General features: G+C 44.3%; 1 protein-coding gene across 2 annotated transcripts in view; it reads right to left on the bottom strand.

Moving 5' to 3' along the window:
- MMEL1 (membrane metalloendopeptidase like 1) overlaps positions 1–26,734 on the bottom strand; it is a 56,420-nt gene that overhangs the window by 3,767 nt on the left and 25,919 nt on the right. For both annotated transcript variants that reach the window (XM_043990654.1, XM_043990655.1), the window contains 16 exons: positions 24,944–25,062; positions 24,139–24,204; positions 22,795–22,929; positions 22,080–22,169; positions 19,169–19,326; positions 18,498–18,591; positions 15,068–15,196; positions 12,859–12,957; positions 12,183–12,266; positions 11,175–11,278; positions 8,517–8,575; positions 6,139–6,258; positions 4,094–4,227; positions 3,215–3,280; positions 2,178–2,273; positions 432–508 (listed from right to left, as the gene is read on the bottom strand). In XM_043990654.1, coding sequence (XP_043846589.1) covers positions 432–508; positions 2,178–2,273; positions 3,215–3,280; positions 4,094–4,227; positions 6,139–6,258; positions 8,517–8,575; positions 11,175–11,278; positions 12,183–12,266; positions 12,859–12,957; positions 15,068–15,196; positions 18,498–18,591; positions 19,169–19,326; positions 22,080–22,169; positions 22,795–22,929; positions 24,139–24,204; positions 24,944–25,062 — 1,630 coding nt within the window. The remainder of the gene's footprint in view (positions 1–431; positions 509–2,177; positions 2,274–3,214; positions 3,281–4,093; positions 4,228–6,138; positions 6,259–8,516; positions 8,576–11,174; positions 11,279–12,182; positions 12,267–12,858; positions 12,958–15,067; positions 15,197–18,497; positions 18,592–19,168; positions 19,327–22,079; positions 22,170–22,794; positions 22,930–24,138; positions 24,205–24,943; positions 25,063–26,734) is intronic.

Below are 26,734 nucleotides of genomic sequence, written 5' to 3'. Positions count from 1 at the left end.
GAGTTCAAATCTGGAATCAGACACTTGACACTTACTAGCTGTGTGACCCTGGGCAAGTTACTTAACCCTCATTGCCCTGCAAAAAATAAAATAAAATAAATGCACTTTCAATTTGGAAGACTTTAAATCCAGTGCCCTAGGACAGAGTTCTGTTGGCCAGCCCTTGTTCCAGCTCTGCTGATATGTTAGCTCCCAATTTTCCCATGTTCTTCTGACTACCTTGTTCCAGCCATGAGAGGGTTAGAGCCTCCCCAAATGTCTCACTCAAGGATACCCCATTTAAAACCAGCCTGGCTCAGGAAAGAGGAAAGGCTGGTTTGTAAGTGGGATTTCTTTGCAGTGGGTTGTCTGGTAGAAGTCCCAGCAGCTGGGGATATTCAGAGATTTGGCTTCCTTGGCCTCAGTAGGTGAGTTCAGAGTGTTCTACTTGCCTGTACTTCAGGGGACTGTGGACGTCTGTCTTTATAGACTGGCTGGCGTACTCTGGTCTGTAGGATCCACACCAAACCTGTGGGCAAAGAGCGTGTGTTCTCATAGGGCCTGGGCAGCAGCTCACACATCCCAGTGGTAGAGTACAATGGGCCCAGCTAGAATTATCCCATCCTTAGCTGTGGTTCCCAACACTTTGCTTTCTCAGAACAAGCCTATTCCCATCCAACCTAGCCCAACCCAACCTAACCCTTCACCATCTTTTTTTTTTATCACCATCTTTCAAACCTCCCATCATCAGGCCTCACTAATCCAGTCACTGTGTATATAGGAAGAGGGACCTGCAGGATGGGATGAGAGTGGAAAGAAGTTTTGAAACAACATGAAAAAGAGCCAGAAGCCACATAATTCCATGTCATGTGAGGACTGCTTTAAGGAACCAGGCACCTTCAGGCAGAAGAAGACTAGACTAGAGAAGGAGCCTGTTATCTGCTTTCAAAACGAATGACTTCCGGGGCAGCTAGGTGGCACAGTGGATAGAGCACTGGCCCTGGAGTCAGGAGTACCTGAGTTCAAATCCGGCCTCAAACACTTAACACTTACTAGCTGTGTGACCCTAGGCAAGTCACTTAACCCCAATTGCCTCACTAAAAAACAAAACAAAACAAAACAAAAAAAACGAATGACTTCCTAACACCCAAAGCCATCCCTAAGTGGAAGGGGCTGCCCCAAGAGACTGTGGGTTTTCCCCTCTCTGGAGATCTTTAAGCAGAGGCTGAGTGACCACTTCTTGGGTATAGTATATAGTAAGGATTCCCTTCGGGCATGGATTAGACTAGAAGGCTGCTGGTCTGTTCAAACTCTTAAAGTATGTGATACTGTGACTTACTAGTCAAGAGGCCTTAGCAAAGTCATTGTCCTTCTCTGTGCCTTAATTACCTCATCTGTCAAGTGGGGGTAATTCAATATTACTCTGCCTTTAAAGCAGGTTTGTTGTGAAGATTTTCGATGCTGGTGGGAAGAGAAGCTAAAATATCTATTACAAGAGTGGCCAGCCTAATGTTTCAATGCAGTTGAGAGGACCTCAATTCAAATCCCACCTGTCACCTACTTTCCTTCTCTGGGCCTCAGTCTACACATCAATAAAATGAGACACTTCCAGATCCCTCCCACCCGTCAATCTCTCATGTTTTGTATAAAGAATTCTTTTCATTTAAGCAGAGTCTCAACCACAGTACTGCTCCACAGTACTGCTGACTAAACAGTTGAGAATTAGATTTTTCCTCAGGTGAAGGATATTCTGAAAGGTCCATGTAGAAAGTTGGAACTAGCAATCTTGGTACCTGAGAAAATTCAGCTGAGGGGAGGATAGGGAACATGGGGCACACTGTAAGGCCTCTGTTGGGGAGAAAGTGAGGGAAGGAAGGGTATTCTGTGCTCACTATCTGCTGGTTTCTTCTTTTAACACATTTTTATTGCTAACTAGGTGCTAAGTTCAGTTATTAAAACAGTACAGGAAGAATATTGTATGAGTGTCAGACCCCTCTATAGTTTAGCCCCCTGGGGAAAAGTTACAGTCACCCTGCCCTAGTTGTGGTAAAGTCTATGTGGGACCTACTGAAAGTCAAGAAAACTTTAGTCCCTTTGGCTGAGGAAGGTGAGGGTGGGCAAGACACAGCGGGTGGTGGGTTTGGGGTGGGGACTGAGGAGGTCCATCCCTATCCAATTAAAAGGCCTGAAGATCTCACCTGGGCAAAGTTGATGAAGAAAAGCTGTTCATGGGTAAGATTCAGTCCCGGCAGTCTGGGCTCTCTCCCTTCTTGTTCCATCCACTTTATGTAAGCCTATGTGCAGGATAGACAGACAAAGCCTGTGTTACCCAGAATGTATGAGAGCCCATCCTGGCAAGATATTTTTCAAGAGTAGGGACAGCCCAAACTTCCATGGGCACAATAATAATCGTTAACAGTTCTATAGCACCATATAAATATTTATAGAGAGCACCCACTATGTGTAAGGCACTGTGTGTTAAGCGCCTTACAATTATTATCTCCTTTGATCATCATAATAACCCTGTGAGGGAGGAACTATTCTTATGCCCATTTCACATATGAGGAAACTAAGGCAAATGATGGTTAAGTATCTCACCTAAGGTCACACAGCTAATCAGTGTCTGAGGCTGTTTTTGAGATCAGGTCTTCTTGACTCCAGGCCCTGTTCTTTATTCATGGTTCCATGCAATAGCCCTGGGTATCCCTGTTTGGTGTTTGCAGTTTGGGGACACCACAGGCAAAACCTTGTAAATAGAGGCCCTTTCCAGCTAAAAGTAAACAGAGGAAGCATCATGGACTAGTAACAGATTAGGAGTCAGAGGGTCCCAGTTCATATCCCGGCTTTGGGGCTGACTGCTTCTGTGACTGGGCAAGTAATGTGACTCCTCTGGGCCTCAGTTTGCTCACCCATTAAATGAAAAGGGGCCTAGATGGCTTCTAAGGTCCTTTCTGATTTTAGATCTATGATCTAGGTTTAGAGTCAGAGGACCCACATTTGAGTTATGACTCATTTCACCTCTCCCTGCCTCAGTTTCCCTATCTGTAAAATTAGGGGGTTAGAGTAGATAATTTCTGAGATCCATTCCTGTTCTAGATACCAAGATCCTTTTGTTTGTCTTCCAGTACTTCAAAAACTCAAGAAATAATTTCATAATATATCCTGACACAGGGCCCTGCATTGCATGCAGTAGGCACTCAATAAGTGTCCAATGGAGGAATGGAATCCAACTTACCTTATAAGCTTGCCGTATGCCTCCATTATCTGCAATGTTTTCTCCTAGTGTGCCAATCCCACTCACCTGTGGGTATGAGAAAGGGAAGGCAGGATAGCGGGAACAAGACATTTCAAACTCCCCCAATTCAGCACCATCTTACACTGTTCCCTGAAATCTGCCTCCTTTGCCCTGGTGCCTCAGGCATGGAATGTTTCCCCTCCATACCTCCCCCCTCTTACAGTCCCCAGTCTCCTCCAAGGCTCAGCTCAATTGCCACCTCCTAAAGGAAGCCTTCCCTGATCCCTCACTTCATTCTTGCTCTTTCCTTCCTCCAAGTATCTTCTGCTTTATCTGTTTTTTGTTTGTTTGTTTGTTTTTTGGGTTTTTTTTTAGTGAGGCAATTGGGGTTAAGTGACTTGCCCAGGGTCACACAGCTAATAAGTGTTAAGTGTCTGAGGCTGGCTTTGAAGTCAGGTACTCCTGAATCCAGGGCCAGTGCTCTATCCATTGCGCCACCTAGCTGCCCCCATGCTTTATCTGTTTTTACATGCATGGCCTGGCATACAGCAGGGGTTGAATCAGTCTAAACTTTGTGAATTCCCCTCTGGAGCTATTTTGTATCTTTTTTGATTTATCTGGCAGAAACCTATATGTGTCCATAATGTCTCCCCCCATTAGAATGTAACTTCTTAAGGACAGAGACCTCAGATAGTGCCTGGCAAATAACGGATGCTTTAAAAATTCTTGTTGGTTAATTGATTAATCGAATGGCACAGCTGTCAAGTCCTATCCCAATTCCCTGATCTCCAGTCTCTTATTTCCCCAGCTTCCTCTGAGGACTCAATGCCCTGGCAAGCAAGGTGGTGGCTGAATTTGGCCCGGGCCACTGTCACTCACATGCTGTCCACCAGCCAGGTCCCAGGTGTAGTTGCCATACTGGTACACCATGCACTTTGTCTGTTCCTTGAAGTGCTGGGATGAGAAGTTACTCCACCAATCCAACATGTTTCCATCTTTGTCAAAGTTCCTGCCTGGGGGAGAGGAGGGAAGGGGACTACCCAGGGGAGGACAGAAGTGGCTCTAGGACTACCAGGGATGCCAAAATATCCCTAAAACACAACCCGCCCCGTTTCTGTCCATGGCTGTTTAACATCACCAACACTGAAAAGAAAAGTAAAAAAAGTTGCTACCACTGCCTGAAAGTAATTGTGACTCTGGGTCATCTGAGAGTCAGTAGGGGCACCAAACATTCTAGAGAAGCACAGCACATAGATGTTGATTTTGTTTCACTCTTGTTGGCAAATGTGATGAGTGATTCGATCATAATACATCAATGCCCATGGTGAACATTTCTAAGCACTGATTGGGCTCTTACCAAAACCCAGAAATGTATGTTCAGCCAAGATGCATATAGCTCACCTAGAGACACTTGCCAACTTGAATTTGATAGTCTAAATACTTCTTATGACTTCATAGGCACAACTTTTATGCTTGTGGGCTTTCCTAGCCATAATGGCTAACTAACTTAAACTTGACATTCTATCCCCTACCTCCATGTCTTTGCCCAGGTTTTATCTTGTCTGGAATGCACTTCCTGTTCAATTCTGTCTGATATAACCCCTAACTTCTTTCAAGCCTCAGTTCATAGTCACTTCTTATGACTTTTCTTGTCCCCCAACTCTTAGTGTTCTCTTTTCTTCACAATTGCTATTTAATTATCTCTCTATATGTTGTATCCTCTAGTACATTAATTGGAGGGTGGAGCCATAAACCCCAAAACTCCATTGAAGGAGGGAGCTTGGCCCAGGATACCTCCACATTTCTCATGTGACTGTATTACTTTGGGAATCCTCTGACTTTCTACCCCATGGCTGTGTAGGGTGCCTTTCCTAGTTCTCCTCCCCTCTCCTCTTTTTGTCTCCCTCATTAGACTATGAGCAACTTGAGGGTAGAGACTATTTCTCTTCCTTCCTTCCTTCCTTCCTTCCTTCCTTCCTTCCTTCCTTCCTTCCTTCCTTCCTTCCTTCCTTCCTTCCTTCCTTCCTTCCTTCCTTTCTTTCTTTTTCTTTCTTTCTTTTTCTTCCTTCTTTCCTTCTTTTCTTTCTTTTCCTTCCTTCCTTCCTTCCTTCCTTCCTTCCTTCCTTCCTTCCTTCCTTCCTTCCTTCCTTCCTTCCTTCCTTCCTTCCTTCCTTCCTTCCTTCCTTCCTTCCTTCCTTCCTTCCTTTCTTCCTTTCTCTCTCTCTCCCTCCCTCCCTCCCTCAAATCAGGTTTTCTCCTGATTCCAAGCCCAAGCTCCTTCCCCTCCTCTGTCCTTCTTGTCCAGGCACCATGCAGTAGCACCGAGCTCCTCCTTCATTATTGACTTTTGTACACTCGGGTGTCCCATCTCCTGCATCAGGATGGGTGGCCTTTGAGGCCAGACACAATGACATGGCCATCTCTGTCTCCCCTATCCCTACCCCCACCCCAGCCTGGATCCTCAGCACTGAAGCTTTGAATGTTATCATTGGTTTCTCCCGATAGGGATTGGACCCAGGGTGTGTGTATGTGTGTGTGTGTGTGTATGTGTGTGTATGTGTGTGTATGTGTGTGTGTCTGTGTCTGTGTGTCTGTGTGTGTGTGTGTGTCTGTGTGTGTGTCTGTGTGTGTATGTGTGTCTGTGTGTGTCTGTGTCTGTGTGTCTGTGTGTCTGTGTCTGTCTGTGTATGTGTCTGTGTGTCTGTGTCTGTGTGTGTCTGTGTGTCTGTGTCTGTGTGTGTCTGTGTGTCTGTGTCTGTGTCTGTGTGTGTGTCTGTGTCTGTGTGTGTGTATGTCTGTGTGTGTCTGTGTGTATATGTCTGTGTGTGTCTGTGTCTGTGTGTCTGTGTGTGTGTGTACGTATGTGTGTGTATGTGTGTGTGTGTGTGTGAAAGGAATGAGGGGAGGAAGAGGACGCTACTCACCATTGTCGTCAAACCCATGCGTGATCTCATGGCCAATCACCATCCCGATCCCCCCGAAATTCAAGGCCTGAAGTTGCTGCTTGCTGAAGAAGGGGGGCTGCAAGATCCCAGCCGGAAACACTGCACGAGAGACAAGGGCTCCTAGGCTCCCAGACCCAGAGCTGGAAGGGTCCTCAGAGGCCATTTAGTCCAATCTCTATTTTGGAGATGAGGAAACTGAAGCCCAGAAAGTGCAAGTGAATCACCTAAGGTCACACAGCTAGGAAGTGTCAGTGGCTGGATTCGAATCCAGATCCTCTGACTCCAAAGCCAGGGATAGATCCAGAGATCCAGAGATCTTTCTGTTATATGACACTTGTGGTGAAAAAGTGAAAGTTTTAACAGTCAGTTAGCGATAACTGAAAGACGCCAGTTTTTTGAAGGACTACCCTTTCGGGGAGGAGACCATGACGAACCGCCAGTGTGTCTGCTAAGCACTCCATTTCCGGGGTGCGAGCTTAAAGGCAAGGAGAGAACGGAAGTGATGTCTCTTTTCCGCTCTCCTCGCTCGCTGGCTTGCTCTGCACACACAGACGCTGACTCAGGTTCGACTGGGCCCGGTCCTCCGTAACAGAACGTGCTTTAAGGGGTTCTCAACCTCAGAGGGGGCCTTGGGTTTTTGGTGAGCTCTATACTGGTTTTTGGTGAGTTCTATACGGAATATAGACTAAGCTTACATCTAAGACTATTTGTTTGTATTTCTACTTTCCTATCTCTCTAATGAACATCACCTTGTAATTCCCAAACAATAAAAGCTCTAACTAAAGATCAGAGGCTTCTTTCACTTACTGGTCTGATATATATATATATATATATATATATATATATATATATATGGGAAAGGTTAAAAGGGAGTTTAATGCTTTTGTATCCAATTTTAAATCTCACAGTTTGGCGACCGGAAGGGACCTTAAGGACCCTCCCACCTTTCCTAGTTTGGCCACAAGCCAGCTAATTTGGTGGATTTTCCAAATACCGCCCCCTCCCATGGACTTTCCCTTTGCCTAATCTCCCTTAAAGCCTTTAAGCCTCTAAAAGCCTTGCTTTAAAGGGAAAAAGCCAGTCCAGTTTAAAGGGCAAAATATGTTCGAATATCTCGTTTTCCCTTTGGTTTTTTCGATTTTTCTCATTGGAACGTGTTGGGGTAGCATCCTGTCCAAACTTAGACATCTAACTTATTCAATATTCCTTCATTGTGTTATCGGTTTCCTCCTCACTCACACAGCAAAATCTTTTTGGTATAATGGTATGGGAGTAACTGTCTCCACTGAAAATGTGTTTAATATTAGTAGGAATTTTATGCCTGCAGTTGAAATAAATTCTAATACCATACTCACGATACTTCACATAACTATAAATCTCATTATCGTTACTATCATTGTTGTAATGTGGAAAGAGATTAAAGGTACACCACATGGAGAGAGAGAGAGAGAGAGAGAGAGAGAGAGAGAGACGCTAAGATAGCTCCCTCTGCTGGAGGTAACCCAGCTTCAGAAACAGATATTGGCCAGTCTTTAGCATCAGATCAGCAGAAACTACTACCCCTGCAGGAAGCTATAGAACACAGTAAAAAGGGAGTGCCAATTCAGGTTAGGAAATATAACCCCTTTAAACCAGGTGACTTGAGCTCATGGAAAGCAATCTTCCCTAGTTTTGAGAAACATCCAAACGTTGTAATTTCACAGTTAAGGACTATATTTAATATATATCAAGCCACTTGGGCTGATGTTACTTGCCTTATGGAAACTTTACTGTCCCCAACTGAGATTACAGATATTATCTCAGCAGGAAATGCCCTTGTTGTGAAGGGTCAGGCCATTATGGAATGGCCTCTAAGGGATCCACAGTGGAATTATAATAACGACAGGGAATCCCAAAGATTAAAAGATGCTAGGGAAACACTTCTGAAGGGAAGGAGTTTAAGAGTATGATTGGCAAATTATGTACTGAAACCCATTTGAAATGGCCTGATGTTCTACCATTGGCATTATTCTATCTATGCAGTAGACCAAGAGGAGAACTTCATATATCTCCTTATGAAATGCTTTTTGGTCACCCTCCTATCCAAGCTAAAACTTTTTTCCCCAGTTTATACATCACTGGTGGGAGGTGATACTTCTGTTGCCTCCTCTATACAGGAATTACAGACCAGGTCCTCCATTTCCTCATCTATAAAATAGAGATTAGACCAAACGCCCTTTGATGATGCTTCTGGCTCTCCATCTGGGAGCCTATGGCCCTCCTCCCTTCTCACTGTCAGGGCCACCAAATGAGGAGGGGTAGGAAGGAGAGGGACAGATTTCAGCAGAGAGCAGAAGGCAAGGGCCGGTATCACCTACCAATCTGGTTTCGATTTGGAGAGTAAAAGGCATTGACCACAGCTGCACCGATGATCCAGCTGAAAAAGAAGACAGTGGCCAATGATTAGGTCTGGTGCCTGTGAGCAAGAGCTGTCCCATGCAGAAGTAATCTGGTCTAGCATCAGGGAAGGGCTGTGAGCACTTTGCCAAACCACTATACTCTATTCTCATCTATAAAATGGGGATAATGACACCAATACTACCCAGCTTGCAGGGTTGTTGGGTGGGGCTAAAAGAGATCTGGACACGTGTGCTTTTATTATTTTGGGTATTAATATTATTATTTTAAGGCGGCTGGGTGGAACAGTGGTTAGAGCTCCCGGCCTGGAGGCAGGAAGATTCTTCTTCATAAGCTCAGATCTGGCCTCAAAACCTTACCGTGTGACCCTGGGCAAGTCACTTAGCCCTGTTTGTCTCAGTTTCCTTATCTGTAAAATGAGCTGGAGAAGGAAATAGCAAACCACTCCAGTATCTTTACCCAGGGAACCCCAAATATGGTCAGGAAGGGCGGGACACAACTGAAACAACTGAATAACAAGCACAAAAATTATTATTTTGGAAGCTTCATGCAAAATGCCTCATCTTGGGCAGACTGAATCCTTTCCTTTGTCCTTTTCCTCACCACAGGCGCTATGCCACTGTGTTTTTTTGTTTTGTTTTTGTTTTTTTGTTTTTTGGTGAGGCAATTGGAGTTAAGTGACTTGCCCAGGGTCACACAGCTAGTAAGTGTCAAGTGTCTGAGGCTGGATTTGAACTCATGTCCTCCTGAATCCAGGGCTGGTGCTCTATCCACTATGCCACCTACCTGCCCTGCCACTGTGTTTTAATGTTAATAAGACACACGCTGTGAAACAAAGTCCTTTGAGGTAATTGTAGGATCATAGACTTAGAGCCGGAAGGTACACCAGACATCTCATCTAGCCCTACTGGTGAAGAAACTAAGACCTAGAGAGGTTAAGTCACTTATCTAAGGTCACACAGGCAATAAGTGGCTGAAGCAGAGATTGAAACCAGGTCACAGGATCTGGGACTGGAGGGGACCAGACGCCATTTTTCAGAAGAGGAAACTGAGACACAGAGAGGTTGTCATTTGCCCAAGGTCACAAAGTCAGTGGCAGAGTTGGGATGATTTGAATACAGATCTTCTGACTTCAAATTCATACCTTTGTTATAATATTGATAATGAAAAGTATCTGAAAGGGGCAGCCTGGCTCAGTGGAAAGAACATGGGATTTTGCGTGGGATAACCAGGTCTCATATCCCAGCTTTGCTCTTTATTAACCTCTGACCCCTCTCTGAGCCTCAGTTTACTGGTCTGTAAAATATGGGGGTTGGAGACGATGTTACTTAGGACGCTATCAGTTCTAAATCTGCTCCACATTAAAGCCAAACTGCCAGGCAGCTAGGTGGCACAGTGGATAGAGCACTGGCCCTGGAGTCAGGAGGACCTGAGTTTAAATCTGGCCTCAGACACTTAACTCTTACTAGCTGTGTGATCCTGGGCAAGTCACTTAACCCCAATTGCCTCACCCCCCAAAAAAAGCTAAACTGCCACTCCCCAGTGTTGTCCTGACTTCTCCCATCTGCCCCTGTGCATTCCAGTGGGACACCTCCCATGCCTGGATACAGCCAATCTCAGTGTTGGAAGGGAGCTTCATTTCCACCCTCTCAACTATCTTTTAAGACCTGGCTCAGGTGCCCAGGAAGCCTTCTTTGAGTTGCAAGATCAAAGGATCATCAATTTAGAGATGGGAGGGGCCACGGTGGTCACCTCCTCCAAACCCCACCCTTCTCCATTCCATTTCACATCTGAAACTAAGGCTTACAAAAGTCATGTGACTCTTCCAAGGTCACACAGTTAGTAATGAACAGAGCCAGTGCTTTTGTATTCAAGGACAGAGCTCTTTCCCTAAGCCACAATTTTCATTATAGTCACTCATTTTACAGATGGGGAAACTGAAGTCAGAGAGAAGTGATTTGATCAAGGGGGTACAGGAAGTAATCAACAGAATGGGGATTTGAACCCAGGTCCTCAGAGTATAAATCCAGGGCTCTTTCCCCTGTATTTCATTGCCTTTCATCATAATAACCCCAAGTCATCAAGAAAAAAAGTCAGTTCTCTTTCAGAAGGCAAGAAAAGTGGGCTTTTGGGAAAGATTTTCATATTTGTGCATAAATTCATTTTAAAAGCTTGATGAGGGGCAGCTAGGTGGTACAGTGGATAGAGAACCAGTACTGGAGTCAGTAGGACCTGGGTTTAAATCTAACCTTGGATACTAACTGTGTGGTCCTGGGCAAGTCACTTACCTCCGATTGCTTAAAAAAAAAATGCTTGATGATTTAAGGTGGTAAATCAGAGCGCTTAGACAGCTAAGTGATGCATTGGTTAGAGTGCCAGTCCTGCAGTCAAAAAGATTAGCCTTCCTAGCTCTGTAACCTTGGCCAAGTCTGAAAATCTCTGGACCTCAGTGAATAGTAACAGCACCTACCTCCTAGGGTTGTTATGAGGATGAAATGAGATATTTGTCAAGCATTTTGCAAACCCTAAAGTGCTATAGAAATGTGTGCTCTCATTTTTATTATTGTTGATCAGTTCTGCCTAAGAGGCCTCTCTTTTCCTACTGCCCTTGTACTCACACATCCTGGTCTACCTTCTCCCTCAGTTTCTTCAGGCCTTTCTGTGCATTGGACTTAAGGTTCTCCAGTGTATTCTCAAAGAATGTGTCCTCAGTGAAGTTCAGCTAAGGAAAAGAAATGTTAATATAGAAAATAATTAATCCAAAGGACGAAGGTGGATTTTTTATTTTTACTTTTTGAGAGAATCAGTGAGCATGAAGAGAAGGGCTGCTCTTGGACCAACCTGCTGGTTATTTTATTAATAAATAAACAGACCAATAAAGAAAAGATTTAGGAATGATTTTGTTTTTATCAGTCACTGATAGATGTGGTTGCCCTTAGCACCGAAGTCTCCCTCATGACAAAGGAAAATTGTTAAGCCACAATAATCCATAGAGTAACTGTACCTGATAGCATTTGTAATATCCCAGCCCTTTTTAGGCTCATTCCCAGCTTTCCCCAAACTTTCTGCTGACATTCAGAAGCCATGTTCCCTTCCCTGTGTTCTGGAGCTAGGATTGGTACCTAGATATCAAGAATTCCCTTTCCCTTTAATGTGATGCTCATTTCTATTCCTGTAATTGTCTTAAGTCTTATTATCCTGATTCTGTGGCCATCAGTCCCCATCAGTTCAGACCAGTCTTTCCAGGCTTCCCTGAATCTCTCATATTTATAATATCTGTCTACACCATTGTCATGGGCTCAAGGATCCCATTAGAGTATGGGGAGTTAATTCAAGCCTGAGGCTCTTACCTTCTTGGGAATTCCCTCTTTTGTCACCCCTTTGGGAATTGCTTTTACCAGGGGAATATTTGGTCATGTTTCTTTTCGATGGATTTATTATTTTGAACCTTCAGGCTTTGAGTAATCCTTGGACCACATATGGAGACCCCCTTCTAGGACAAGGGTGGTGTTACATCACAGCACTATCTAATGGGCACCCACATTGTTTCCAGTTCTTTACCATCCTGATTAGCATCATTGAAGAAAATGAAATCAGTGAGTGACCAGTGGGGGTGATGGCCTCACCTGGTAATATTCATCATCGAGTTTCTTGTTTTGCTCTTCTAAAATGTAGTCTGGGTAGCCGATCTGCTCCTTGATGGCTGTGGCCTACAATAAAGTAGGTAGTGGGGCACAGAGTAAAAAGAACACTGGATTTGGATAAATGAGACTTGGGTTCAAATACCTGCAAGTCATTTCCCTTTTCTGAACCTTAATTTTATTTTCTATATATGTGAATGCAGGAAATGTCAGTGATTTCAGGAGAATGGAGGAACTTATTGTGTGGGAACTCCCTCCACTAATGCAGATTGCATCCTCTCTTCGGCTTTGATAAACTGGTGTTACAAAGCTAATGATTTTCAAAGGCAGGATTTGAACCTCAGTCTTCTTGGCTCCAGGTATGTACAATATATTGTCTTGCAGGTGGAATTACCAATTTTGTAAAATGGTGGCTAAAAATCTCCCAATATAATGATAACTTGAGATAACAAAGGTAAAAGCATCAATGTGGGGAAAATAGAAACAGCCAGGACCTGTAGTCTCTCAAATTGAATAGAAAACAGAGTCTAAGTTTGGCTAAAAGAGGGACCATTCACAAAAATATTTGCTTTCCCAGCTTCCAAAGTGTGGTATAAATTTGTGACTCCTACTCCAGGGGACAAGGGCCAGTGACATCCCCAGCCTCAAAGCTCTCACTGACCTTTTCCTGAGCCCTCTTCTTAGACGTTTCATCCATCCACTGTAACTCATTGAGGGTCTCAATAAAAACTTCCCGAACTTTCTGGATGAGATCACCGACCTGAAAAGTTTAAGCAACACTTCGAGCCAGAGGTGAGCCCTTACCACCCCTCCCCCCATGCCTGGAATATGTTGGCAGAATCTCAGCATTTGACGGGGCTTCACCTCTGTCTACTTAAATCCCTTTTCTTTCTTTCTTTCTTTTTTTTTTAGTGAGGCAATTGGGGTTAAGTGACTTGCCCAGGGTCACACAGCTAGCAAGTGTTAAGTGTCTGAGGCCAGATTTGAACTCAGGTACTCCTGACTCCAGGGCCAGTGCTCTATCCACTGCGCCACCTAGCTGCCCCGTTTTCTTTTAAGAACACTTTGTCCCAGGGATGGGAACATGTGCCCAGGACAAGTTATATTTTCTGGGCTTTTTGAGCAGGAGACAGGTAGATGTTCTGCTAGAAGGCCTGAGGTCAGCCAGAGAACAGGGTTCAGACCATGCTGGAGTCTACTGCCTGGCCCAGATTGGAGTTGGCATGGATAGACTCTTGCCATACCTCATATTATTACAGGTTATTGTGTAAAAAGTATGTGGAATTTGGAGTCAATAGACTTGGAATCCCAGCTCCTTATTACCCTAGTTGAGGGGTAGTGGGGGGGGGAGGTTATTAAGATATTAATATGTGCTTGACAGGGACAGCGAGGTGGGGCAGTGGATAGAGCACTGGCTCTGGAGTCAAGAAGACTTCAGTTCAAATCTGGTCTGATACTTGCTAGCTGTGTGACCCTAGGCAAGTCACTTAACCCTCTTTGCCTCAGTTGCCTCATCTGTAAATTGATCTGGAGAAGGAAATGGTAAACCACTGCAGTATCTTTTCTTTCTTTCTGTTTGTTTGTTTGGTGGGGCAATAAGGATTAAGTGACTTGCTCAGAGTCACACAGCTATTAAGTGTCAAGTATCTGAGGCTGGATTTGAACTCAGGTCCCCCTGAATCCAGGGCTGATACTTTATCCACTGTGCCACCTAGATGCCCCCTACAGTATCTTTTCTAAGAAAACCCTAAATAGGGTTTTTCAAGAAGAATGCTAGACACCAAGTGCTTCACAAATACCTCATTTGATCCTCACAATAACCCTGAGAGGTAGGTGCTATTATTATCCCCATTTTACAGATGAGGACGCCGAGTCATAGAGAAGTGCTCAGGGTCATCTGGTCACTAGTAAGTGTCTGAGGCCAGGTTTGAGCTCAGCTCCTTCTGATTTCAGGCTCAGTACTCTATCCAGTGCATCCCCTACCTAGTTATTTCTCCTTTCTGAGCCTTACTCTCTGTCTCTCGAAAAATCCATGATTTGAGGGCTTGCTAGGTGGCATAGTGGACAGAGCACCAACCTTGGAATCAGTACGACCTGAGTTCAAATGTGACCTCTGACACTTCCTAGCTATGTGACCCTGGACAAGTCACTTAACCCTGATTGCCTCCTCCCAAAAAAAGAAAGGAAGAAGAGAAAAGAAAGGAAATGAAAAGAAAATCAGTGGTATGATGACTCGGGTCCCTTCTAGCTCCCAAATCTGGGACCCAGGGACCAGCACAAGCTAGTTTGGCAAATGTAGGGGATACCCTTTGCCTGCATCTCCCCAGCAAATAGCTGTATTCGCTCCCTGAGTAAACTTTGTGCTTCACCCTGGTCTAATTTACTCTGGGCTCCTTGTCTCAGGGTTGGAGAAGGAGCCTCCACTAGGAGACAACATAGTTCAGGAATTGGGTCCTCTTACTAACTCAGAGTGAGTCATTTTGCCTCAGTTTCCCTCATCTGTAAAATAAGAACAATAGGATTGCAGCAGAGACAATCAGGTTATACATTTTCATTCCCTTTTTGCTCCCCACCATATATCAATGATGAACAAACATTATGCTTAATAGGACAATCTGGCTCACCTTCTTAGAGGGAGGCACTTGAATAAGATTAAGAGATAAAGAATGCACAACATCCACTGTGGATCGGGGTCAGAGCTGGTGCTCTAGGGCATAGGACTGACCCAGCTCCCTCTTCCCAGTTGGCTTCCCTGGTCCTCAGGAGTGTATGGTATGGGAGGTACTGGGAAAGACTGGGGCAGCAGGACCATGTTGCTGGAATGGATGGAGGGCAGGGGTGGGAGAAGACAGGAATGGTGGTTTACCTACCATCCTCTTACTCTCACCAGCAAATGACTGTTTCACGTAGAGGGCACCCACTGCGCTCTCCATGTTATTGTTGACATAACGCACACATTCACGCCACTGTACATCTTCCAGTGAAGTCCCGTACAGAGCCTGGGGGAAGAAGTACATTGGGTAATCTCAGCTCCCCACCCTCATTCACCCATCAATGCACAAATTTACAGTGACTCATTCATTCATGTATTTGTCTATTTAGACATACACCCATTCACTCCTTTATTCATTCATCTGTTCTGCATGTGGTCCAGGGACCATATGAGGAAATAGATATCATCTCTACTCCCAAAGGTCACGCAGCCTACTTGGGGAGACAAACCATGACGAATCATAGAATTTCAGAGTTGAAGGAGAGGTCAGAGGTGAGAGGTTTTAAAATTAGAAGCCACCTCAAAGGCCAATTAGTCCAACCTCTCATCTTACAGATGGACCAGAGAGGTTAATTGACTGATTTATTTAAGGTTACACAGGTAAGAAGTAGTCTGGTCCATATGGTGGCCTTGGGAGAGTAATTTCACTTTTCTGGGTCTCCTGTGTAAAATGAGGGGATTCGACTAGATTCCCTTAGATGCCCCTTCAAGTTCTAGGGTGTATGTGTGACCCTATGATTCTAGGTAACACAGAATCTCAGAGGTGGAAGAGCACTCATCCGCCATCTAGTCCAACCCATATTCAAAAGGAACACTATCCATGACATCCCCATCAAAAGGTCATCCTCCCCCTACTTGAATACCTTCAGTGGTGAGCTCCCCAAAGCAACCCATTCCACTTATTAACAGCTCCTATTGTTCGGAATTCCCTCCCTCCTTACATTGAGACAAAACCTGACCCTCAGCAACTCCTGGAGACCCCACAGCTTCCAGTTTTGCTCTCTGTGGCCAAATAGAACAAAACTAATTTGTCTTCCACATGACAGTCAGACAGGGACAGAGAACCCCAGTGCCAGGAAGGAGACAAGTTATCTGATGAAGGGAATGGAGAGGAAGTGCATGCACAGGAAGAGCTTAGAGGAGGGGGGATGACTGTGGGCTGGGGTGGGCTTTCTGGAGGGAATGGGGTTGGACTGGGCTTTTAAAAGATGGTAGAATTTCCATTGGCAGTGATACTGGTGAGTGTGGGTATTTCATATGGGAGGGAAGAAAGGGAGTAGTCACTGAGGCTGGAATTCATGGATGTGGGTCTGGGGAATAGTGAAGGGTCTGCTCTGGGAGGGTAACAGGGAGCAGGAACTGAAGAGAAGCTTAGGGCCAGTGCTGGAAGGCTTCAGCTGAAAAGCTCTTTTCATTTTATTTGTAGGCAACGAGTCAATCACAGCGTCTTCTCCTTACATTTCTAGTTGGGAGCTGGTTCTTCTAGGGAGGAGATGTTTGCCTCTCTTTACCAAACTCGGCCTTCTTGGATCCTATTTTTCCTTTTCATTTACTTGTTAGATATAGGGAACGCCCTTCACTGGGCCTGTGTGCTCTAATCTCTTTCAGATGGTGGGGCTTAAGTTTTCACCAGATGACTTCTGATGTCCTCAGACAATAGAATCCATCAGGAATTTGTAGTCTAGTCAACTCCAGTCAGGACCACTAGGTGGCACCATAGTGCACAGAGAGCTGGGCCTAGAGTCTGGAAAACTTACATCTTCATGAGTATTTAAACTCAGACACTAACTAGCTTTGCGACCCTGGGCAGATCAGGCAGATCACTTCCCATTCTCAGCCTCATCTCTAAAATATTAACCTTGTTTGCCTCAGTTTCCTCATCTATAAAATGAGGAAATGGAAACCACTCCAGAGTCTTTGCCAAGAAAACCCCAAATGGGGTCATGAAGAAACAGCTGAAAACACCTGAATGGCGACAAAAATCTCAATTTGAATCCTACCTGTCACTAACTTGTCTTGAATTATAGAACCCTCTTGTTGGAAAGGACTTCAGAAGAGACGGAGTCCAACCTATATCTGAATTAAGATCCATTCTACAATAAGAATAATAACAAATCTAATATTTATATAGTGCTTTGTGGCAGGCACTATATTAATTGCTTCATAGTTATTATCTCATTTGATTCTTACAACAAACCTGGGAGGTGGGTAGCTATTAGTATTCCCATCAAATAGATGAGCAAACTGAGGCAAACAGAGGTTTAGTGATTTGCCCAGGATCACAGAGCTAGTAAACATTTGAGGCTGAATTTGAATCCAGGTATTTCTGATTCCAGGTCTAATTCTCTATCCACTGTGCTGCATAGTTGCCCACTACAACCTCCCTACAACTTCCATTTGAAAATGTCATGTGATGAGGAAACCACTACCTACTGAAGTCACCTGTTTTACTTTGGGACAACTCTCATTGTTGAGACATTTCTTCTGGATGCCAAGTCTCCTCCTGGGCATGTCAGTACTCTGGGACCCAAGGAAGTCATTACATCTAATCCTTCTTTCCTATGACAGCTTTTGCAGGGATTGGAGGGGTGGCTAGATATGTCAACTGGAGGGAGGCTTGATGGAGTAGGGTGTGGAATTGGGGGGTAAGATGGCTTGGGAGGGGTTGGAGTCAATGATGAGTTATACCAGGGGATCTGGACCAAAGCTTCATAATTCTCATATCTGGACACAGTCCACACTTATATTCACACACATTATCATAAACAAATCCATTTTCCCCAACACATTAATACAGACTTTGGGGAAGAAGCCAGTTTAGGAAATTAAATCAATGGGGGAGAGCCACAGGGTCCAGGAGTCATCTCCCTCTCATTTAATACCTCTAGCTAGTGTTGAGACTGCACAAATGGTCCAAACATTACAACCCAGGCTTAGATCCAACAACATCCCCTGTCTCACTCCCTGTACAATCTATTGGGAAACAGTGAGTACCTGGTCCATTCCCCTATCTGGGTGGGACTGAGTATTTCCATAACATGAGGAGGACTAATGTGGACACTATAGAATTAAAGATCTTGAAATGACAGTTTCTTTAGAGGTAGGTCATCTAGTTGAACTCCCATATTTTAGACATGAGGCTGAGAATGGGAAGTGATCAGCTGAGATCACATAGGTAATGTGAGGGCCAGATTTTGAACCCAGGTCCTATGGGCTCACTCCAGCCCTCTTTCAGATATATCACACTATTCTGGATGTTAGTGTGGGATAGTGAATAGTGGGATGGCTTTGGACTTAAGAAGATGGGGACTCAAGTTCTTCTTGTGATATACACTAGCTTTCCTGGGATTATTAGTTCCAAGAAAACTACCAATCTGTAGCCAGGGAAGATGCTTCCACACTGGGAGTTCCTCACCCTGATGAAAGTAAAGGTATGAGGGGAAACAAGACAGGGATACTCTTGAAGAGGGATGTGGCATGGAAATGCCAATCTAGCAGACCTGATATCAGGCATGTGGGTGACTCACCTTGCGATAGCTGACTCGGGCTTCCTTGAATCGATGACTCAGGTTACTAATTTGATCCTGCACCAGGCGCCAGACCAGGTAGTTTTGGATGGTTCTAGGGATAGATGAGTAGAGTCCATCATTAATGCCCAAGGAAGTATCGGTAATGGTGCTAGAAGTGGGAAGGGATGGACATGGGGTTGGAGACAAGGGCTTCTGGTTCCTCAATGCCAGATAAAAAGGATTTTCCAATTGGAGATGATAAGTCTGAGAGGAAGGCTGACCTTATACAAGAAAAGAATAGGCAGTTAAGGAAAGGGTATGGTTTAGAAATCCTAAGAAGAGATTCTTTTGTTTCTCCTAGGTCCCTTTTCCCACCTGAAATTTCACCAAAAGAAATCAGGCTTTTTCATAGGTGGAAATGCAGCTACTTCCTGGGAGGGACAGTACATTAAACCTTATCAAGTCATTTACACCTTAGTGTGAATGAATAAATTGGCTCCTTTCCTGGGAGTAGGTTTTGATGGAAATATTGGTATTGGAAATCTGGGTCACTGGATCCTTGAAAGATAGGATGGAAAGAATATCACAGGAGAGAAAACAAAATAGCAAGAGGAGGCTGAGGCTGAAGAAGCCAAAAGTTCAAAGGTATCCCTGTGACGTTGCTGAGGGCTGACCATGCCCAGTCTCACCTGGCTGTGTACTTGCTGATGATTTCTTGAAGATTCTGGAGGTAAGGAACTCCATACACCACCACCTCCTCATTTTCCAGGATGTTAATGTTGACTGAGGACATGATAATTTGTATGAAGACAGTCCAGTTGAAGTCCCGTGACAAAGGGTCACAGACCTGGAGTGGTGTCATTGAAAGAATACCATTAGAACAAAGCTCTTAAACTGTGGCTCAAGCACCCCATATAGGGTCATGTAACTGAATGTGGAAGTCATGAAAAATTTGGCAGTAAATGTTTGATTTGTATACTTATTTTATATAGCTATATACCTGGGCCCATATACAAATTTCTCCGGCGAAAAGGGGTTGCAAGTGGAAAAAATTTAAGAAGTCCTGCATTGGGGCAGCTAAGTGGCACAGTGAATTAAGCACCAGCCCTGGATTCGGGAGAACTTGAGTTCAAATCCAGCCTCAAATACTTGACACTTACTGGCTGTGTGACCTTGGGCAAGTCACTTAACCCTCATTGCCCCGGGGGGGGGGGGAGGAAAAAGTCCTGCATTAAAGGAGCTGGGTTCAAATCTCCCTATGCATAGCTCCAGTCACATCAGTCCCTTCCTCATGGGGAGCTGTCCAGGTCCATCCCCTGTGACTGGAACATACTACACCTTCTTCATTTCTACCTTTCAAAATCCTCCCTTCTTCCTATTAGGTCCAGCTCAGGTGGCTTCCCCTCCCTGAGAATATCCCTGATTCACAATGTGTGGCTTTCTCCTTTGTTAGCATGGTTTTCCATCTCTGTGAACACCTGTCATGTCTTGCTCTCCTCTCTGCCTACCTCCAGACTTTCAATAGAATGTAAGCTCTTGAGGATAGGGGTGTACCATTTTTTTTATCTTCCTAGCATTTATTCTTTCATTTATTTATTCAATCAACAAACATTTATTAGGCACCTATTATGTGCAAGGCACTATATTAAGCAGTTGGGATAGAAAAAGAAAAGAAAAAGTCCCGCCCCCAAGAAACTCACATTATAATAGAGGTGACAAAATGAAATAACTAATAACATACAGGATACAAATTATGTGGCAATTAGGTGCCACCATAATGCACAGAATGCTGGGCTTGGAGTCAGTAAGTATCATCTTCCTAAATTCAAATCTTGCCTCAGACAGTTACTCACTATGTGACCTTGGGCAAGTAACTTGTTTTTGTTTTTGTTTGTTTTTTTGTGGGACAATGAGGGTTAAGTGACTTGCCCAGGGTCACACATCTAGTAAGTTTCAAGTGTCTGAAGTAGGATTTGAACTCAGGTCTTCCTGAATCTATGGGCAGTGTTTTATTCACTCTGGGCAAGTAATTTTAACTCTCTTTGCCTCAGTATCTATAAATGAGCTGGAGAAGGAAATGGCAAACCAATATTTTTGCCAAGAAAACCCCAAATGGGGTCACAGAAAGCCAAACACAACTAAAAATGATTGAACGACAACAATAAATACTAATGTAAATGGAAGATAACCTCAGAGAGAAAAGACTGGAGTGTGTGTGGTAAGGGAGGATTGAAAAAAGTCTCCTGCAGAATGTAAGATTTGAATAGAATTTTGTATAATTATAGATAGCATTTTATATAACATTTGAAGGTTTGCTAAGTACTTTACAAATATCATCTTATTTTATTCTCACAACAATCCTGGGAGGTAGGTGCTATTTGAGAGACATGATTATGGGGGAGATCATGTTCAAAGCCCAGCCGTTGAAGGAGAGTACTCACCTCTGCCACAAATTTACTCCACCAGACCATCTTTTTTTTTTTTTAAAGTGAGGTAATTGGGGTTAAGTGACTTGCCTAGGGTCACACAGCTAGTAAGTGTTAAGTGTCTGAGGCCGGATTTGAACTCATGTCCTCCTGACTCCAGGGCTGGTGCTCTATCCACTGTGCCATCTAGCTGCCCCCCACCAGACCATCTTTACTAAGGTGAATTCCTGCCCATTGTGATCCCCTCAAGCCTCAGAAAAGGAAACCAAAGAGATGCCAGACTGGTAAGAGAACCAGGAGTGTGATGTGTAATAATTGGAGTGATGCCCCTGCTGGAGAGTTACTGTAGGAAACCTCCGCCATGAGGAGAAGGTGTCTGAGGGCAAGCCATGTGGTTTGGAAGGTCAGTTCCTTGGTATCAGGAAGTGACATTTCCTCATGGGTACTGTCTATCAAAGCTACCAGCAATTAGCTTGGAGCTGTGTGTGCACTTGTGGATGGGATGTTCCCGGTTCCACAGGAGGCTTGTGGGACAAAAAAGGGGCGAGGCTCATTCTCTCTCTCTTTTTCTGAGGACTTCAGGGGGAGTGGAGCAGAAGAAGCTGGCTCCCTGAGATAGATAGCTGAATCTTTCTCTCTTCACCAAATTTTTATTCTCCTTAATAAATGCTTAAAAATCTAAACTCTTTTTAAAGCTTATAATTTATTGGCAACCACTCATTAGATTTTGACAGTATAGCTAGATAGCAACTTTACAGATGAAAACAAAGAGAAAAGAGCATCAAGGGGAAGAGGGGGATCAGCAAGGTCAAAGGCTGCAGAGAAGTCAAGGGGGACAAGGATTGAGAAAAACCCCTTGGATTTGCTAATCAAGAGATCATCAGTGACTTTAGAGAAAGCCATTTCACTTGAATGATGGGGTCAAAAGCCAGAATGAAGAGAGATAAGAATAAAATAAGGGGGAAGGACCAGTCGCACTCAAGAAATGCATGATGAATTGATTGAATTATATATAATGAACCTTCTGTTCTCCACCTGAAGTGTTTTTATTTTTGTTTGTTTGTTTGTTTGTTTGTTTGTTTTTGCTGTTTGTGTAATTCTGGCAAACACCATCCATGGTCAGAAAAAGACGTAGTCAGAAAGACATGAGAAACTGAGAAAGCTGTAAAATTACCTTGAATGAAAAGGTACTCTGGAGTTGAGATATGTTCATCCTGTGATAGAGGAGAGTGACATCATGTCTTTCCTCTTGTGGTGAAGTGGCCTGGAGGGAAGATTTCAAGATGGGTCATCATTGATGGGAACAACCCCCCAAAACTGTCCAGAGCTACATACCCAAGAAGCCACAGGTTAAAAAATCCTTAGTTTCTTTTTAGTTGGGATTTTTTTTAATGGGCAATGAGGGTCAAGTGACTTGCTTAGGGTCAAACAGCTAGTAAGTGTCAAGTGTCTGAGGCCAGATTTGAACTCAGGTCCTCCTGAATCCAGGGCCGGTGTTCTATCCACTGTGCCACCTAGCTGCCTCTCTTCTAATACTCTTCATCCACCTTCCATGAACTCTGTTTTCTCTTCCACCAAAGCCCCAACATTTTCCCTAGCTGACCCCCATGCCTAAAATATTCTTTCTTCTCATCTCCACCTCCGGGCTTCCTTGGCCTCCTACAAGTCTCAGATGAATTCCCACCTTCTAGAAAGCCCTTCCCAGACCTGCTTGATTCCCTCTGAGGCTACTCCAGTGTATCCAGTCTATAGATTGTGTGTACATAGCTATCTGTATGCTGTCTCCTCCATTAGATGGCAAGTGTGTATGTCCATCACTTAGATGGGGCCCACAGAGGATACTTCATAAAAGCTCTTTAGTCCCCCAAGCCCTGCATGTCCTGACTCACGTTCGCAATTTCAGTTTCAAATTTCATCACCAGCAACATTTCATTCTCCACAAACTCATCATCTTTGGTGAAATTCAGATCAGCCCGGATCATCTTAGCGATGCTGATCATGAACTGGAAGTAAGCCTCCCGGACCTGGGGAAGAGGGGAGGCAAAGGCAGGTCAGCAAAGAGACAGGAGCAGAGGGGCAGAGACACCCAGGCAGAAACACCCAGTTCTTCCCAATGTCCAGATCTGGTTGTTTGCACCTCATCCCAGGGGCACACATCCACCAGCCTGAGGGAGCACAGAGCTTCTGAATGAACATTTAAGGAGATCCCGGGATTTAGAGCTGGAAGGGATCTTAAGAGATCCTGTTTCCCAACCTGCCTATTTTTACAGAGAAAGAAATCAAAGCTCAGAGAGGTGAATGGACTGGTTCAAGGGCATGGTGCTTTTGGGAGCTGAGTCAGGATGAGAAGCCAGGATCTGACTGTATCCAGGACTCTTCTACTCTGTCCTGCCTCAGGTATTCAGAAAATGTCAGAGCTATGGGAGGGGGTATCTTTGACTTAGAGTTAGAAGGGACCTTTGAAGTCCTCTGGTTCCTACTCCCTCATTGTATAGATGAAGAAAATGAGATCCAGAGGAAGTAAAATGACTCGTCCAGGTCACACCATTTGTAAGTGGGAAAGATTCAAACCCATGTCCTCTGACCTTGAATTCAGGGGCTTTCCATTCTATCTTACAGCTTTTTCATCAAAGACCCTTAGATACAATCTACTCCAAGCTTTTCATTTTCAGAAGAGGAAGAAATAAACTGCAGAGAGGTCACCTAGCCCCACCTTCCCGGTGCTAAGGAAGCCTTTAAGCAGAACCCCCAGCCAGGGGACTGGAAGTTTACTCTGTATCAGGGCACCCAAACCCACCAATGCTTATGCTTTTGCATAAGGAGCCGCCCAGCAATTCCTGAACACACATTTCCACACTTGGGCAAGGAGAGGGCTGGAGGAGGCGGGACAAATGCATTGGGGAGGCAGGGAGGGACCTGATGGAGGAGAGAGGGTTAGAGGCAAATACTTCCTGTTTCACAATTGAACTGAGGGCCTCCTTGTGTGCTCAGAAGTCACTGGTAGCATGGTTAGGAGGGAGGAGAGGGGTGTCTGTGTGAGTATGTGTGTGAATGTGTGTATGCGTGCATGTATGTGTATATGTGTGCATGTGTCAGTGTGTGTGTGCTTGTGTGTGTGTGCATGTGTCAGTGTGTGTGTGTGTGTGTGTGTGTGTGTGTGTGTGTGTGTGTATAGGGGAAGGGCCATACTCCTATATATCTATAGGGATCCCTCGAGGAAAGTATGCACCAACCCTCTGGTAGTTGCCACTGTTGAAGTAGTAGTCTCTGGAAGGCATGCCCAGTGATGGCTGGTCAATCTGCAAACCAAGTAGAGAATGAGATGTGACGGGGAAGAAGCAGGGGAAAGCACAACCCCAATCCTCAACCCCCCCCCAATCCTTAAACCCCCCTACCACCATAGCTGAAGATCATGTTGAGTGTGATCACAGAGTAGAAGGGCAGATAGGAGGGGAGGACTGAGCTCGCCCCTCTACTGCCCCAAGATAAAGTTGTTAGGGGCAGCCCTCTCTAGTACATCTATACAGAGCAATGAAGGGAAGGTTTGCTTTTGGTCAAGAGTTCAGGATGTTAGCAATATCAATAGTAATAATTGATAAAAACTGGCATTTATCGAGTCCTTTAAGGTTTACAAAACTCCATACACACACACACACACACACACACACACACACATATATAAAACCTTCAAAATAACCCTGAGATATAGGTGCTATTACTAACTCCATTTTATAGATGAGGAAACTGAGACCAACTAAGAAAAAGAATGATTCAATTACTCTTTCCCAGGTCCCAACAGCTGGTAACTTGAGCCCACATTCAGATGAACCTTCAGAGATTCTGATGTGCCTTCCAGAGAGTTTCTCCTTGTCTAATATTCCCATCTGATGATGGGTTTGGTATTTCTCTGGGAGGCCAGGTCCCCAAATCCACTGACAAGGGGTTGATGCAGCTCCTGTGACAGGGCATCCCACTGCCCACTGGCCGCTCAGTATCTTTTTCTCTTAACTGAGCTGAGGGAGCAGGTATGGTACTTACATAGATGATGTGGCTTCTGGAGTCTCGGTCATCATTCCAAACAAACATGTCAATAAGGAGCCGTTTGTTGAACTGGGAGTTCATCACTGACAGCTTCTCTTCCATGATCCAGTAGGGTTCTAGGAATTTGGATTCATAGAGTGTTACAACTAGGAAGGACCTTAGAGCCTGGGATGTCAGAGCTGGGAGGAACATTAGAATCTAGAATGTCAGACCTAGAGGAAACTTAAAGAATGTCAGACCTGGCACAACCCTTAGAACAAAGAATGTCAGAACTGGGAGGGACCTGGGGACATAGGATGTTAGATCTGGAAAGAAAATGACAGGGTTGGGACGTGAGGACAGATATCAGGGGTGAAAAGACCATTAAAATTGAAAATGTCAGAGTTGGAATGGACTATAGGGTAGAGAATTTTATAGCTGGAAGGGACTTTAGATTTCCAAATGTCAGAGCTGGGAGCATAGATTGATTTTTTCTTTTTTTTTTGTGGGGCAATGAGGGTTAAGTGACTTGCCTAGTGTCATACAGCTAGTAAGTGTCAAGTGTCTGAGGCCGGATTTGAATTCAGGTCCTCTTGAATTCAGGGCCCGTCCTTTATCCACTGCACCAGCTAGCTGCCTCTAGATTGATTCTTTCTTTTTCTTTTTCTTTCTTTCTTTCTTTCTTTCTTTCTTTCTTTCTTCTTTTTTTTTTTTGGTGAGGCAATTGGGGTTAAGTGACTTGCCCAGGGTCACACAGCTAGTAAGTGTCAAGTGTCTGAGGTTAGATTTGAACTCAGATCCTCCTGAATCCAGGGCTGGTGCTCTATCCACTGTGCCACCTAGCTTCCCCCTCTAGATTGATTCTTAACCCTTTTTACAACATGGACCCCTTTGGCTGTCTCCTGAAGCCTATGGACCCCTTCTCAGAGTTGTGTTTTTAAATTCATAGGATCACAGAAGAAACAAATTATATTGAAGTAAAGATGTCATTCCCCACCCCCAATTAAGTTTCAAAGACCCCCTGAAATCTATCCATGGACCTCTGGATAAAGAGCCCTTTCCTTAGAGATAATCTAGTCCAGTAACTTCATTTTAAAGACTAGGAAACTGAAGTTCAGAAAAGTGATCCTTAACAATTCACTTGTCTGGGGGAATATCTTTGTCTTAGGAAAAAAGCATCTGTTGAATTACCTCTGCTTTGACAGTTGATTTTTATAGAGCATAGGTCTGCATCAAAGTTCTGAGAGAAGCAGTTATCAATTAAGTTCTGAAACAATAGCTGTTTATAGGCACATGACAAGGTATAGAACATTGGAGCCAATCATGAAAACGGGCTGCTTCTGTAATTTTCATGTGAAGAATTGAACAAATGGAGGACATATAGTGAATAACTGGGGAAATATGCACCAGAACTGGTCTGATAGTATGGGACAAATCGAATTTGCCTGAATAGAGAGAGATGATGGTGAGAGTGTAGCTAGAACCAGAAGCAATGGTGGGGTTGTTCTTGGGATGGACTCAGAGGTTGAACCAAGAAAGTTAGGAAGAAGTGAGAGGGAAAAATTCATAACTGGGTTAAAGAAAGGCCATAACTCTTTCTCTGTATTGGGATTTATAGAGTAGGCTAGTTGGCCAATGGAGGGCTGGAGTTCTCTCTATTGCTACTTGTTACTGAGGGGAAAAAGAAGGGCTAAAGAAAATCTATGCTCTTTATATAGTCTGCTCTTGCTTATAGCTGGCAGCTGAGTAGCAGAGAGAATGAATGCTACTCCTTCTTGTTGCAAAGAAGAATAGAAAAGAGGAAATGCT

This window comes from Dromiciops gliroides, chromosome 3, assembly GCF_019393635.1.
Source record: "Dromiciops gliroides isolate mDroGli1 chromosome 3, mDroGli1.pri, whole genome shotgun sequence".
NCBI lineage: Eukaryota > Metazoa > Chordata > Mammalia > Microbiotheria > Microbiotheriidae > Dromiciops > Dromiciops gliroides.
The sequence above is the reverse complement of the archived record's forward strand: the minus strand, read 5'-3'. Positions and strand labels throughout refer to the sequence as shown.